This window comes from Cyclopterus lumpus, chromosome 14, assembly GCF_009769545.1.
Source record: "Cyclopterus lumpus isolate fCycLum1 chromosome 14, fCycLum1.pri, whole genome shotgun sequence".
Taxonomy (NCBI): domain Eukaryota; kingdom Metazoa; phylum Chordata; class Actinopteri; order Perciformes; family Cyclopteridae; genus Cyclopterus; species Cyclopterus lumpus.
In genome coordinates this window covers 16,594,748-16,608,973 of record NC_046979.1, presented here as the reverse complement: position 1 = coordinate 16,608,973, position 14,226 = coordinate 16,594,748, and the positions used below count along the sequence as shown (strand labels likewise).

The window sequence follows — 14,226 nt, the reverse complement described above, 5'->3', positions numbered from 1 at the left end:
CCCGATATGCATAGCACACAACGGTTGTTTGAGGACCTGCTTCACACTGACCTTTAGTAAATTCACACACACCTTAATGTTTAGGTGTGTTTTGACCTGCGAGTCACTAAATCTGTGTTTATTATGATATAATGACGTTGAATAGCAGCAACACATGCAATTTCTGACAAAATACTTATTTTAGGTGATTCTTACGTGCAACATCATGAACCTTTCTGTGTCCATCACACTGTATCCACCAGGTGCAGGATGAAAAACAACATATATTGTAAGAGAGTGTATTGTGGACAAAGTTGAGTCCGCCAGCTTATGAGCCTTAAATGTTTTTTGCTGGCGAAGTCTTCTGCTTGGCCTTGATTTGGTGACCGTGGTTCTCAGGCACTGAACTGAACTCTCTGCTCCCTGACTTGGACACCTCGCATTGCGAGTTTGAAGAGCCGGGCGGTCTGGTTGGAAGCGGGCTTTGGCTTGAGGTGACGGGGGCGGGGATCTGATAAGGGCTGAATTGCAACCAAGGCCGAGAGCTGCGGAAGCAGTGGCTTTTGGCCAGCGTCGGGGTCGCCGAACAGGTGGGGAGAGCCGGTGCTGCCATGTAGCCGTATGGATAGGAGAACAGTCCTCCAAAGGGTGACAGTGACATTCCCTGCACGAAAGAAAACAATTGTTAATTTTACTCACGCCATAGATTTTTTCGATGTTCCTACATTTTCATGCACAGCAGCGTCACAGGCTGCATGAGATGTGAGTTCAGAGGAGTGGTTCGACAGAGAAAAGGCTTTTGATTCTATTAATCATCTTGCACCCACGTAGATTCTCCCATTGACCTAAAAAAACTGTCCTGGATTAGCATATTGGTGTGACTGCTGCAACTCATTTCATTTTTACACTCTTTAACAACCTGTCGATTCAGATCTCTTTCCACTTCCATCCGGCTCCTCATTAGAAATATCCTTCCCAAACATCAAATCAGCCTCCCATTCCCTCCAACATTACTGGCCAACTGGCTGTCCCTGTCTCGAACCAAGGGGGGGACATCTCTCCACTCAATGGTATCACATGATTTTTATGATATTCCTTTTTTTTGTACTTCTTTTACAGTGACAAACAATTGTTCTTTCATCAGAGGAATATGGGATGGGTGGTTCCTAAGACCTTTCACGAGACAGCCCCCCCTTTCTGACATCTCTCCATTAATGCATGTGTGTAGGTTCTGTTTTTGCATGTGTGTATTCAGGCCTGTGTGTGTGTGTGTAATGTCTAAAAATAACAATTTGAATTTCCCCTCTGCGATCAATAACGTATGTCTTCTTCCTTTAAGGCATCACTGCACATCCTGTTTAATGGTCGCTTGAACAATTTGTCAGTCAAGGACTGTATTGACCATAACGTAAATATATACAATTCCCAAAAGTATCATTATCTCATTTGTCAAGGTATAAGCTCAAATGAACACAAATTGCCTTTCATAATTTCTGTGAATTCTGCCTTAAAAGAGCATTATTTTGTCCAAGACAGAACAACATTTTTAAAGGGCCAGCTCTTCCAAATCACAACAAATAGAATTTCTACGTTATCCCAGAGGGGCTAAAGATATCATCTCTGAATTCTCTGCTAATTTCAAGTTCATTGAGGAGCAATGGAAGTCCATTCCCCTTGGAGTGGTGTCAGATGTCTCTCTGAGGAAATATGTGCTCGTTCATTTGAACGTACCCTTTTGAGGAGCCGGCTTCGCCAGTTTCCGGTGCATGAGAAATATGTGCAATTGTGACATAAGACGCGTACCTGAGATGCCAGCATGTGCTGTGAAAGGTGAAACATGAAGGGAGATGGAGAGGCGATGCCTTGAGAAGGCAGGCCTCCGTTTTCTACTGCAGGCAAAGAAGGCAACAGACGCCCCGCGCCCTCCGGCTTCACCGACAACTGTCCCGGGTGAAACAACAAAGGTGCCCCGAGCTTGAGAAACTGTTGGCTGTGCGCACTCGAGAAATCCAAAGTCTGAAGGGGCGACGGGCTCTGTGTTTGCAGCATCATCGGCGGGACGCCATCTTGGATTTCGCTCATGTGCTTTTTTGAAGAACCACTCTCCGCGGAGTACATGAACTCTGAGGATCGAGCCGTTGTCCCGTCTTTGCTGGCGTCCTGATTGCCGCTGCCCTTATTGAGAGCGGGCCGGTTCCACAGTATCTCCGCACTCTTCTGACTCAAAGAAGACATATATTCACTCCTGGAACGGCTGGCTTCAGCAATGTCCTCATCGTGTTGGTCAACATCGGAATCACTTTCAATGTTGTCGTCATCTGCGGGGAAACAAGTCATTAAATGTATGTGCAATAAAAAGTCAAAAGAGCACATTTCTGCCTCGTTAGAGCCGTGCATTATTATTAGAACACAGTGGGGACTGAGATGACTCGGTTACATCTGGAAGCCATGAGCGAGAAAGCGGCTAAACCCCAAGGCGCCAATAAAGCTGATTCATTAAAGCAAAGCTATTTCTGTTTTGCCAAATTGAGTCACACAGTGAATTGAGATTGAGATCTGAACAATCCCCAAAGCCGTCTGACCACCTCAAGGTCAACATACTAGCTGATGAAGACCATGATATGTGGTTGAAAGCTCATGGAAAACTAGTGTCTAGACCCAGGGTGTGTTTTGCTTCTGTCGTACATGAAGTACAGGAAGGATAGAATATGTGGAACACCCAGGCCCGTAGAGATCACCCCCGCAGCCCCCGCACTGCGGGGGGGCATCGCAGTGACAGGGGGCCTCGCCGAATAATGTAATAAATAAATAATATTACATTACGTAATAACATTAAGATATCCCTCAAAGTTGTCTCTCTCATATAAAGCTACACAATAAAAAAAGTATTTTAAACTGGCTTTATAAGTTTTAAATAATAGTTGTAAAGGCAATCGTAACAGGCAACCACTAGGGCCTCCTGCTACGCGGACTGGTGTTATTGTTGGGCCGCGGTGTATTCTGGGAGAACTACGAGGAAATTTCTCTTGAGAAAAAATGAAACGCACATTTAAAAGTGGTGCCCAAAAGCGGCAATCAAAACAGAACATTTCTGAATTAAATGCCAAACTTCCCAAAATTACAAGTCTTTTTCGACCAGCTGGTGAAGGATGCACTCATCTGCCAGAAGAGACAGGTATTGTACTGTTTGCTATAGCTAACATTACCACGTAGCTAACGGTATACTTTGACAGCTGTACTGCTCTATGTGTTGTGCTTGACATTAACCTTATTAAACCTATGCTCTCACTATACCCCCTGCGCCCATTATCGTGCACGTTTCACGTTGTACAACACTGCAACCCTTTTGAGAAGACTGGCTCTGTACAAAATAATAAAAGTAACCGTTAAGTAAGAAAGGTCATTTTCCAAGCTAAAACTGATCAGAACATATCTCAGAAGCTCCATGTCACAAGAGAGGCTGTCAGGTCTGGCCATCCTTAGCATAGAGAATAAACGTGCGTGCAGTTTAGATGTAAAGAGCGTGGTTAAAGACTTTGCATACAGATTTGCTAAAAGACGCGCACATGTGTATTCAAATGCAAACCTGTAGAAAGTAGCCTACCGGTGTATCGACTATATGTAGGCATATTTGTTATGTTGTTGTAACATATGTTCTGTTTGAGCTGTTTGATAAGCCCTAGCATATGTTTTGTTTCTGTTGGAATACATTTGTTCTCTGTTTGAGCTGTTTTTTTCTGATTGAATAAATTTCCCTCAAAAGAAAAGCTTGGGTCCTGTTCGTTTATCTTTGGATAATGACCGCCGGACAATACATTATCCCTTACATATGGGGGGGGGGGCCTCTCAGGGTTATTCTGCAGGGGGGCCTCATGTGTTTCCGTTACGGCACTGGGAACACCCAGCTCATACATCATCTCCTGTGACCTGCGGTTAACACAAATTCACTGAGCACATTCTGACTTGACACAATAGAAAAAAGTACAGGTGTCTGCATAATGGATAGAGGAACACAATAAATGGTACAAAAGAACCTTCTGATGACGAGTGGTATCATTTAGACAATCTGGGGTGTGGAGTTAGAGAGAAGTGAGTTTATGAGACCTGTAGCCCGCTCCTCATCTGTGCTTGATGCTAGCGGCTACAGGCTACATTAGCCTCCCAGTAACACACCCTAACAGTAACGCACCCTACCAGTAATTCACCCTAACAGTAACACACCCTACCAGTAACGCACCCTACCAGTAACTCACCCTAACAGTAACACACCCTACCAGTAACGCACCCTACCAGTAACTCACCCTAACAGTAACACACCCTACCAGTAACGCACCCTACCAGTAACGCACCCTACCAGTAACTCACCCTAACAGTAGCACACCCTACCAGTAACACATCCTACCAGTAACTCACCCTAACAGTAACACACCCTACCAGTAACGCACCCTACCAGTAACACACCCTAACAGTAACGCACCCTACCAGTAACTCACCCTACCAGTAACACACCCTACCAGTAACTCACCCTAACAGTAACACACCCTACCAGTAACACACCCTACCAGTTACGCACCCTACCAGTAACACACCCTACCAGTAACTCACCCTAACAGTAACGCACCCTACCAGTAACACACCCTACCAGTAACTCACCCTAACAGTAACACACCCTACCAGTAACTCACCCTAACAGTAACATACCCTAACAGTAACACACCCTACCAGTAACTCACCCTACCAGTAACACACCCTAACAGTAACACACCCAAATCCCCACCGATCCGTGTTTAAATTGCAATGTGCGTAATATCGATGCCCAATTTCGACAAAGGAAAATTGGACAAGAATCCATGGCATACAAAAGATGATGATATTTAGTCTTTTTTTGTGTGAACTGTCACTGAAATCACAATTTGTTTGCTGCTTAAAGGTAATTCATCCATCCGCCCATAATCCATCATCTGTCCAGCCCAAAACCGACAGGTTATTCAGTTGTTTGTTAATCATAAATGAACCCTGTCTCTGGTAGTGACTGCAATGTTTAACTGTGAGTCCACCCACCGTGACAGGTTGGTGTGGACATCAGAGGGCTGCTCACCAGCTCCCGAGGGGAATAAAACGGATCACTGGTACTGGGTTGTTCACACGAGTCATCAGAATCCGCACAGTCCAGGTCCAGTCTGCCCTCATGCATTGAAGAAATGGTTACCGGCTTACTCCTGCGGATCACAAATTGAGATTAGGTCTGACATATATATGTCCTTTAATATTATGATCATGCTGGCAAAGCAAATACCTCTTTTCTCGCCTCCCATTTCCCGTGTCTCTGAATCCTTTGGCGAACGGATTGTTGTCGATTTTTAGCTGTGTAATCTTGTGGAGAAAAAAAGACACATCAGCAAGTTGCAAAAATACAGCTTCAGTCACTATATTATATTACGTCAATTATAACCCTAAAATGTATACTTGTTAGTTTCCACACCATCACAATTTTTGTCATACACATAATATCAACATCACTGCCAAATAGTTGCCAAGTGCATCAGGTCTGCTGCGTTTGCATGTGAGGTTGGAGCGGTGAGGATGGGAAGGGATGGGGGTTTACCTTTTCATTCTGATACGCAGTGACAGCGATAAACTCTGTCTCCGGGAAAACATAAGTCCGGAAGGTGCTGTACGGGAGCTTCATTATGTCGTTGGCTCTCACAATATGAAATCGGGGCTGGTATTTATGCATTGAATTCAAAATTGTCTGGCAAAAGAAAGAGAATAAAAATTCAAACGTCAATGTGTAAATTAAGTCATTTACTCGAATGGCACACAATTGTACAATTAGTCAGGTTGTTGTGGACTTATTGATATGTGATTTTAATTATAGTATATTTAAAAAATGGCTTGTCAAAAATAAGTCCCATATGCTACAATAAAATACAAAATAATATATATATATATAATGTAAAATAAATATATATAATGTCTACTCACAAATCCATGCTTGTCCGAAATATTATTGGTGAGTTTGAGTTTATGAAAAGCCACGGGCTTGCTCATCCACTGCTCCCCTTTGGACGGGCTGTCCGGGTGGATGTACATGCGCTTTGGCATCTCCGGGTCAGCTTTTCCAGCCACCACCCAACGGGAGTTGTGAAACTTGTAGCGGCAGTCATCCACCGCGACGATATCCATCAGCAGGATGTACTTTGCGCTTTCCACCAGCCCGTCGACCCGCACTTTGAACGCCGGAAACATCCTCCTGTGTGGCAAAGAATGAACGAAGCGTCGATGGAAACTTTGTAACGATTCGCATGAAAGGAGCTTCCCTTTTGTATGTTACAATCATAAAGGTCAGAAGATGTACACGTCTGATCAGAGGGCGAATTATTTTTTTTTATAGTATTGAACCATGTGGACCCATGGAGCTATAGTGAAGGGCCCCGATCTAAGTGACACTATTTTGACACAAACAGACAACACTGCTAAAAACTGTCCCCATATTATAATGATAATAATAATAATAGTAATAATAATGTAATCATTTTAATAATCTTATTGGACCATATCATTAAAGTATATGCTATTTCAACACACATAACTGTAATGACACTTCGTAGTTCGCGTACCTTCCCGATTTTGTAATAACCATCTCCGTTCCCATTTTGTGAAACTCATTCCATAATTTCTTGGAGTCCAGGGTGACCTTCGGGTCGTCATCGAGCCCTTCCTCCGTCTGCAGGCTCTTGAAGGACCGCGGGTGAACGGGCTGATGCGGCCGTCCCAGAGCTGCGCGCAGCTCCGCGTCAGAGGCAGCCTGCTCGGACAGAGGCCGGGACGGGGAGCCGACGTCCGGGAACGCCAGAGCGGGGAAGAACGAGGGCTGAGCGGCGGCGAGGAAGGCGGACAAAGGCAAGGCACCTGGTTGATGAGTTTGGGAAGTGTGGTAAGCCATGGCAGCCGCTGCGGCGATTGGATCTTTCATCGGGGCATCCGATCTGACATGTCAACACTATAAAGTCTCAGCCCCCCACCCCCCCCCCCCCCCCCCCCCCCCCCCCCCCCCACACACACACACACGTGCTTGTTGTGGCTGTATAGCGCGCGCGAGCGAGCGTCTGCATCCAATTGCGACAGCCTTTTTTTGAGAGTTTTGAGAGTTGTGTAGCATATGCCGGAGAGATCAGAGGAGGGGAATGCAAATTCCCACAAGTCGATGCTGAGAGGGGAGGACGCTGCTCTATTGGCCAGCTGGGGGAGCCGCCGGCGAGAGGGCAGCGCGCGTTGGGGCCATGCGCGATGCTGGGTTTCAAACCGTGTTAATGGTCCCGAGGAGGGAGGACGGAGAGAGTCGAAGACATGCCGTGAACGGTACGATGGAAAGAGACAAACGTGTTTGACATCGCTTCACTGTCCGTACCAATTACCGAGGGGGGGGGGGGGGGGGGGGGGGGGGCGTGGTTTCAACCGCTCGGACTGCAGGGACATACCCGGATTTTAGTGGATGAGACAGCAGCGTGGATAAACAGCATTAATAAGTGGCCCACCATGAATGAATCATAATTAAAGTCTACTATTAGCAATGAGGCCATTACTTAGTAACATCTACACTGACGACTGATCTTTTACCCAGTTTTTTTTAAATTAATTTAGGAAATTTGATATGGTGTGAAATGCTAATAATAACAATACTTATAATCATAATCACAATAACACTGTTTCTCCAAATGACAAAAGTCAAACTGTTCTTCGTCTGAATTCACGGAAGCTGCCTGACTCGTTCTCTTATCCATCTTTTGACAACACCCAAGGTTTTTGATGAAGTGCATGGAACTGTTAATTAAGGCGGACTCTGCGCCAGTTTGCTGGCGTCACGCAATGAGCCAAAAGCTCTCTCCTGTCACTTCACATTTAGGCAACTTTCCAAATCCTCAAGTTGCCTGCTCCAGTTTTCTTCTTTTTTTTTGTAGTGCAGTCAGGCTGTTGTGAACAGGAGAGTTCAGAAATGTAAGGACAAGGATCTAAATGAAAGCAGCCCCTGTCTATTGAAAGAACTGGCGTTTGGAGACAAAACTTGGGACAATATGGCTTTTTAGTGATGAAGATTTATTTACTTTATTTGTAATCTTTTTTTAAACAATTCATCAATTAATTATAATCGTTGAGTAGAGTCTCGGATTTCTGGGAGGGGGGAAATCACTAGCAATGTTAAAGGCTTCATTAATATTAAAGACCTTATTAATATTGCAAGACTCTTCTGTAAAACAAAGAAAGATTGTGTCAACTCAGAAAAACACATTTCCCTTTCAGCAATATGATATCTTGTGGTGTAGTTTGGACTTACAATATCTAATTCCTGAGTTTGTTTTTAAGTCGTTTTTTTTGGTTATAATATTACACATTAATAACAGCCCGGTATCTAGATAACACTATACCTGCACCAATAAGTCCCATAAAAAGATATTGTGAGGAATTTAAAGCTTTCATTTAGACATTTGTAATGTTGTAATTCTGATCAAGTATCGTTGTGTCTCCTATTCATATTTATCCCAGTTGACAGAATCGAAACATGGATATATATATATTAATATATATATATATATATATATATATATATATATATATATATATATATATATATATATATATATAGCCAGCAATATCCTGCACACATGTGACCAAATGGCATAATGCTGTAGTGCTTTCATTAATTAAAAAAAAAATGCCATTTTTATTTTATTTTTTATTATTTTTATTATTTTTACACACATAAAAGATTGATTATCACAAACAACTTATTAATAATTTAGTCACACATACAGAGAGCGAGCAAGAGAGAAAGAGAGACAGACAGAGAGAGAGAGAGAGAGAGCGAAAACATGTTCATTATGGATAAGTAGGGAACGATAATTGATAATTTACAGGATCTTAGAGAAAACGTTCCATGTAACATACGCTATGTTGTAAAATTAATTAAACAGAACATACAACTGTTTCAAAATCAGCGCATACTGATTGTTAACTTGTTATCAGACCTTTTGTCCTTGGGTAGACTAGAAATAATAATAACATAAACAGTCTGCGGTTTTCTCCTTGCTGTAGCAAGTTCTGGACTTCAATGAGTGCGAGGTGAAGTGGCGCCTGACAGTTACAAAGCAGGAAAGGCTCGGAGGAGGAAGTGATCTCACAGGTTCCACAGACGATCAATGGCTCCCGAGATAGTGAAGGGCAATAACTTGGAATCAAAGAGCATTTCAGAGAAGCATGGTCCAGAGAAGATGGGTGGTGAAATATCACTCTCCACTTCTTTCTGTTGATTTTCACAGACATGGCGTGCACAATGTTGCCTTTCTAACAGCCAAAGAAAAATGTGGTGTCGAAGAGGGGAGTGGCAGTGTTTGGGTCTGCTTTTCCTCACTCAGCGCTACTGAGAGATGGTCTATATGCCACCATTTGTCTCTGGTGCAGCTACTTACGACTGTTGGAGAGAAGCGCAAGAACAGGAAGGAGGCAATCTATCTGAGTGATGGTGCATGTATTTCACCTCTCTGGTCACAGTCCACACCTGGGACAAATTCAGAAGAATGTAAGGCCACTGCGTGTTCCTGGCAAGTCATCCAAAGGGCAAAGACAATAAAGAAGGTACCGCATCTTAAGGTTGGAGACAAATGGGAGGACAGGAAGATAACTTAAGTGTGGACTTTAGGCCGAGCAAAGAGATCTAAGGACCGGTTACCTCAAGTGTGGTCCGGGCTCTGTTTTGCCTCGTTGTAATCATGACATCATCGTGGTAACATTATGGACACAACACATGGATCTGTTTATTCAGATTGTAAGATGTAGACGCTGGGATTAGTGCAACTCCAAAAGCAGGGAGCTGCATTACCACAAAAATACTTATTTATGGATTCAATTATGAGTGTCCTTCCTGTAATGGGCAGGAAAGACACCCTCGGCCTCCATTTATTTTCCATTATGAATGAATGAATCATGAATCTGTGATATGAAAATGTGTATTTTCTGAGCTCCAGCAGTGTGGACTATGAATGTGGATCATTACAACAAAAGAGGTGAAGATGATGAACTATATTAGTTAGCTGAACACTTTGTTCTGCATCTTAGAGCTCCCACATGTGTTTTGTTATACTTTTTGGTTTTCAGACCATTTAATTTTTTTTTGCATGTTTTTGCACCATACCGTGTTACCTGCTTACAGACTACACACACATTCTCCATACACTCTAAAAAGATAGAATACCAGAATGACACCATATTGTAAACGCAGAAGATTCACAGGGCATTGAAGGGACACTGCATTTACTCTCTTTGACCAAACTCTTTTCATGTAATTTTATTCTCAACAGTAACAAATATATTTAGGGACATTTTTTTTTAACATTGAATACCTGAAGAGCATTTCTGTAAATGTGACTTACAACTAATGCAGGAGGCATTTACTCCACATAATCTATAACATATAGATATCGCCAATACAATGCTGTATATCTGTATTGGACATGTATCATGTGTTTAGTTCCGTCTCTGTAATGGATTATAAATAACACAACTCCAATGAGGTTAAAGTGCTTTAAGTGCCTTTAATTTGAGTAAACATCTCCACCTTCTCGTGTCACTGGCGACAGCCGAAAACCAAGATGGTGACGACCGTAGTCCACAAACCAAGGGGTGACATTGCGGGCACTATATGAGCTTTACATATGTCTATGGATGGGATTGCAAGATGTGCTAGAAGTAACACTTCTAGTCTTTCAGGTTAGAGTTTTATCGGGTAAAGAATTTACCCAAGAATGTACCACTGCTTCATCTTTAAACACTACTTCATCTGGCTAGCTTAGCCACTAAACTTTTGAACAGTTTGTTGCCAAATGGGATCCACAATTAGGTTGCAAATCTTATACGGTTGATGCCTTAATAAAGGCACATGACAATGTCAGTGATCCATAAAAGGAGACACTTTCTATTTTCCCTTGTGATGCTCTGGCCTGCAATCATCTTTAATCCTTTTTGTCAGACCTTTTTTGAGTAGATGGCTTTCATGCCACAGGGTACTCCAAACTAGCTTCATACACAACCGACCCATTAGTTTTCACATGAATACGAACATACTGTACTGCCGCGTAGAGTACACACACTTACCCTTTGTTCTGCACTGAAAGCCCCCAATCTGCTTGAAGCATAATCAGCCCTGTCGAAAGTCATTAACACAGATGCAGTTTGGTTGACGTTACTTTCGCTCGACCTCCACCCTGACAAGCATCACTTGAGCTATACTTATTTCGCTCAGTGGCAGACTGAAAGAGGAAATGAATGATCCAATAAGAGCAGAATGGATTTATGAAAATAGGTATGCGATGCGTCACCGTGTTACAGAGATGCGTTCTTTCTGTTCTTACTGTATTGTAAGGCGTTTACTCAAGCTAGCAGTGTTGGTCAGGTCGGCCATCATTTTGGTCCCGACTGAAATATCTTAACAAACATTGGCTAGACATTCAGACATTAATGTTCCCCCAGAGGATGACACATGCTGACTTTGGTGATTCACTGACGTATCCTCTAGCGCCACCACAAGGTTGACAGTTCTAGAAATGACTCACCAACTAGTGGATGGATTGGCTGTTTACCGACTACTTATCTTTTCATCTTGCACCCTTAGAGTGTGAATTCAACAAATGTAAAGTTTGAATTTATACAACACTGTCCGATACTCAAAATGTATACATGCAAAGCTAATGACCATCCTCACCTTGTGTTTTGTCCTAATTAGCAAATGTTAGCATCTTAACATACTCATAATGGTGAATATGATAAATATTATACCCGGTAAACATCATAGTGTTAGCATTGTCATTGTGAGCATGTTATTATGCTACAGCATCAAGAACCACGAGCGGCTGTGTAGACGTCTTGTTCTAACATTGTCGCTCCTGCACATGTAAGCGAGGCGGACAAAGCATTAAAAACACCTTTCATATAACATAATTTAGTTGAGTACAACATTACCGCCTCAAAAATATAGCTCCAAAAACAGTACTGATTCAACACAAAAGAAAACTGAAGTCTGAACATTTAATTACATGTTTTAGTACGTTTGTTTTTATTGCAGAGCTATTGTATTACATGGCATCCCACCATACAGATGTTGAATGTTTCCGTTCACAGTATAATAATATATTGTGTTGGATGTTCATCCATACAGCAGCACCACAGCTGACCAGGTGAGTTGGTTCAAGTGAGTTCAGTGAACGACATAAATGGAATGGTTTCACGGACGTCTCTTACGGCATTCGAAAGATCGTATGCAATTTTGTGTGAATGGCTTGTGAGGCTGACCTGAGGGGGAGACATGTTGTCTACGAGTACCTAATATAATAATTTGGGGTTGAATTAACCCATTTGTGGTGGTGTTTCAAGCACAGACTCTAAGCGTCTGGGATTCCAACTTAATGTAATGACAGACAGGCAGAGACACAACTAATTATAAAGAGAGGGCCATGCCATTGTTAGAACTGCAGGGGCTATAAATATATAGCCCCGAATTGAATCAGTGCCTAATAGACACGCTGTAAGAGACATGTCGATTCAAACCATCTTGAAGCCTTGTGAACTCCCAGTGCAACGTGGCGCTGAACACAAAACGTCCAATGGCCTTTGAAAAAAAAGCATCTTTTGTTCACTTAATGAAATTAGGAAATACTTTTTCTTACTAAAACAAGTTAAACATTGAACTCATTGGCAAGCCAGACAGACTTCTTATTTTGGAAGCAAGCCTCATGGTTAATAGAGTCGACTCCCCGTTGAGGCACCGTCGTACCACGATAACTTTGTTTGTTTAGATTCATTGGATTTACAGGAAGACGTGTTTTCCTACAAATTCATTTAGCAGTGCTTTCAGAGGGAATGACTGATGGCTGTTTGTGTGGCTCTCAACTGCAAAAGGGATTCTTGCATTCATGTTTTTTAACATCAAGATGACAGAGCGCTCTCTCACAATCTTTTTGTTCTTACTGTTGTTAAACTAATCATCAACTACATTTGAATCAATAATAAAGCCTTGCCAGGACCATATACTGTAGATGGGATCTGCTTGCTTCTATGTGGTATATAGTAATTATCATAGAATATATAACCTTATCATCATGAAACCTCTTTAAAGTACTTATGCATTTGGATATAGACAGTTGGATATATTAAATATTGAAATATTGGCTTGAACTTTGGATAAACTCAGTGGGATAAAAAAACATTGAAAGGGCGAAGACTATAAAAAAGGTCACGTCTGACTGAGGCCATTAGTTGTAACAAAGGTTTAGACCATTTCCCGTGGGATGCTGCGCGGCTCTCTGGTTGCTTTGCTGCCTCAGATTTGCTATTAAATCATTTACTCCATGTCTTTTTAAGCCTGCCACTCCTGTGCATTTTCTGGGACCCAAACGCGTCAGATATCCCATCAGAGAGGCAGCCAGACAGCCAGCAGAAGAAGTCTTTTTGGAGACGAGTTCTTTTGGAACCCCTGGTAGCAGCACGGCTGTCAACTAAGGGACCTTTCATAGCCAAATAAGGCTGCCTCCATGCCTAAGGGCATCTGACAGTGGTGGATGGGACCTGAGACGACAAGAGGGCTCCCCGGCACTCAATATTACATGACAGTCAGTGTTGCTGCGAGGCACTGCGGCTCACTTTACAGAGGAAAGCTACAATGTAACAGTCTCTGATTACGCTGTAGATATATTTTTGTAATGTCAGTACAAGTACAGTTTCTCTTTTACACACTTCTCTCTCTGTAGATGTTCCACAGCCCAGAACGTTGCTCGGTGCCGTAATGTTTCCATCAGGTGGTTGCATCAAGAACATAAATCCTGATCAGTCAATGATTGCAGCATCACATTGTTCGCCGGACAAATTGAAATTCACATGAATATGTCATTTCAAAAGGGATTGTTCACATGTTTTAGTAGATAAGTGAAAATAGATATCCATTGACTTGTTGGTGGCATCAGAGGCAAAGTAGGGGGATTCCCAGAAAACCTCTAGGCCCCATGGATGTCTGGAATTCATTTTGTGCGATGCATCTAGTACTTGAGATATTGAGATCAAACAACGTAAACCCATGGAGGCATGCCATGGACCTGGTTAGATTAATGAAATCAAGGAAGGAAATGAAATAATAGCGATGGGGACGCTTTTTATTTTATTACTTTATAAATGAGATCACATTATACAAAAAGTGCTTCTTTG

General features: G+C 42.5%; 1 protein-coding gene across 1 annotated transcript; it reads right to left on the bottom strand.

The window, feature by feature from the left end:
- Window positions 1–210: 210 nt before the first annotated feature.
- LOC117742955 (T-box transcription factor TBX2b-like) lies at window positions 211–6,955 on the bottom strand. Its single transcript, XM_034550647.1, has 7 exons — window positions 6,600–6,955; window positions 5,965–6,232; window positions 5,585–5,731; window positions 5,276–5,352; window positions 5,041–5,198; window positions 1,783–2,297; window positions 211–643 (listed from the first exon to the last, which is right to left on the bottom strand). The coding sequence occupies exons 1-7, from the start codon at window positions 6,953–6,955 to the stop codon at window positions 317–319; spliced, it is 1,848 nt and encodes a 615-aa protein (XP_034406538.1). The 3' UTR covers window positions 211–316.
- Window positions 6,956–14,226: the final 7,271 nt, after the last annotated feature.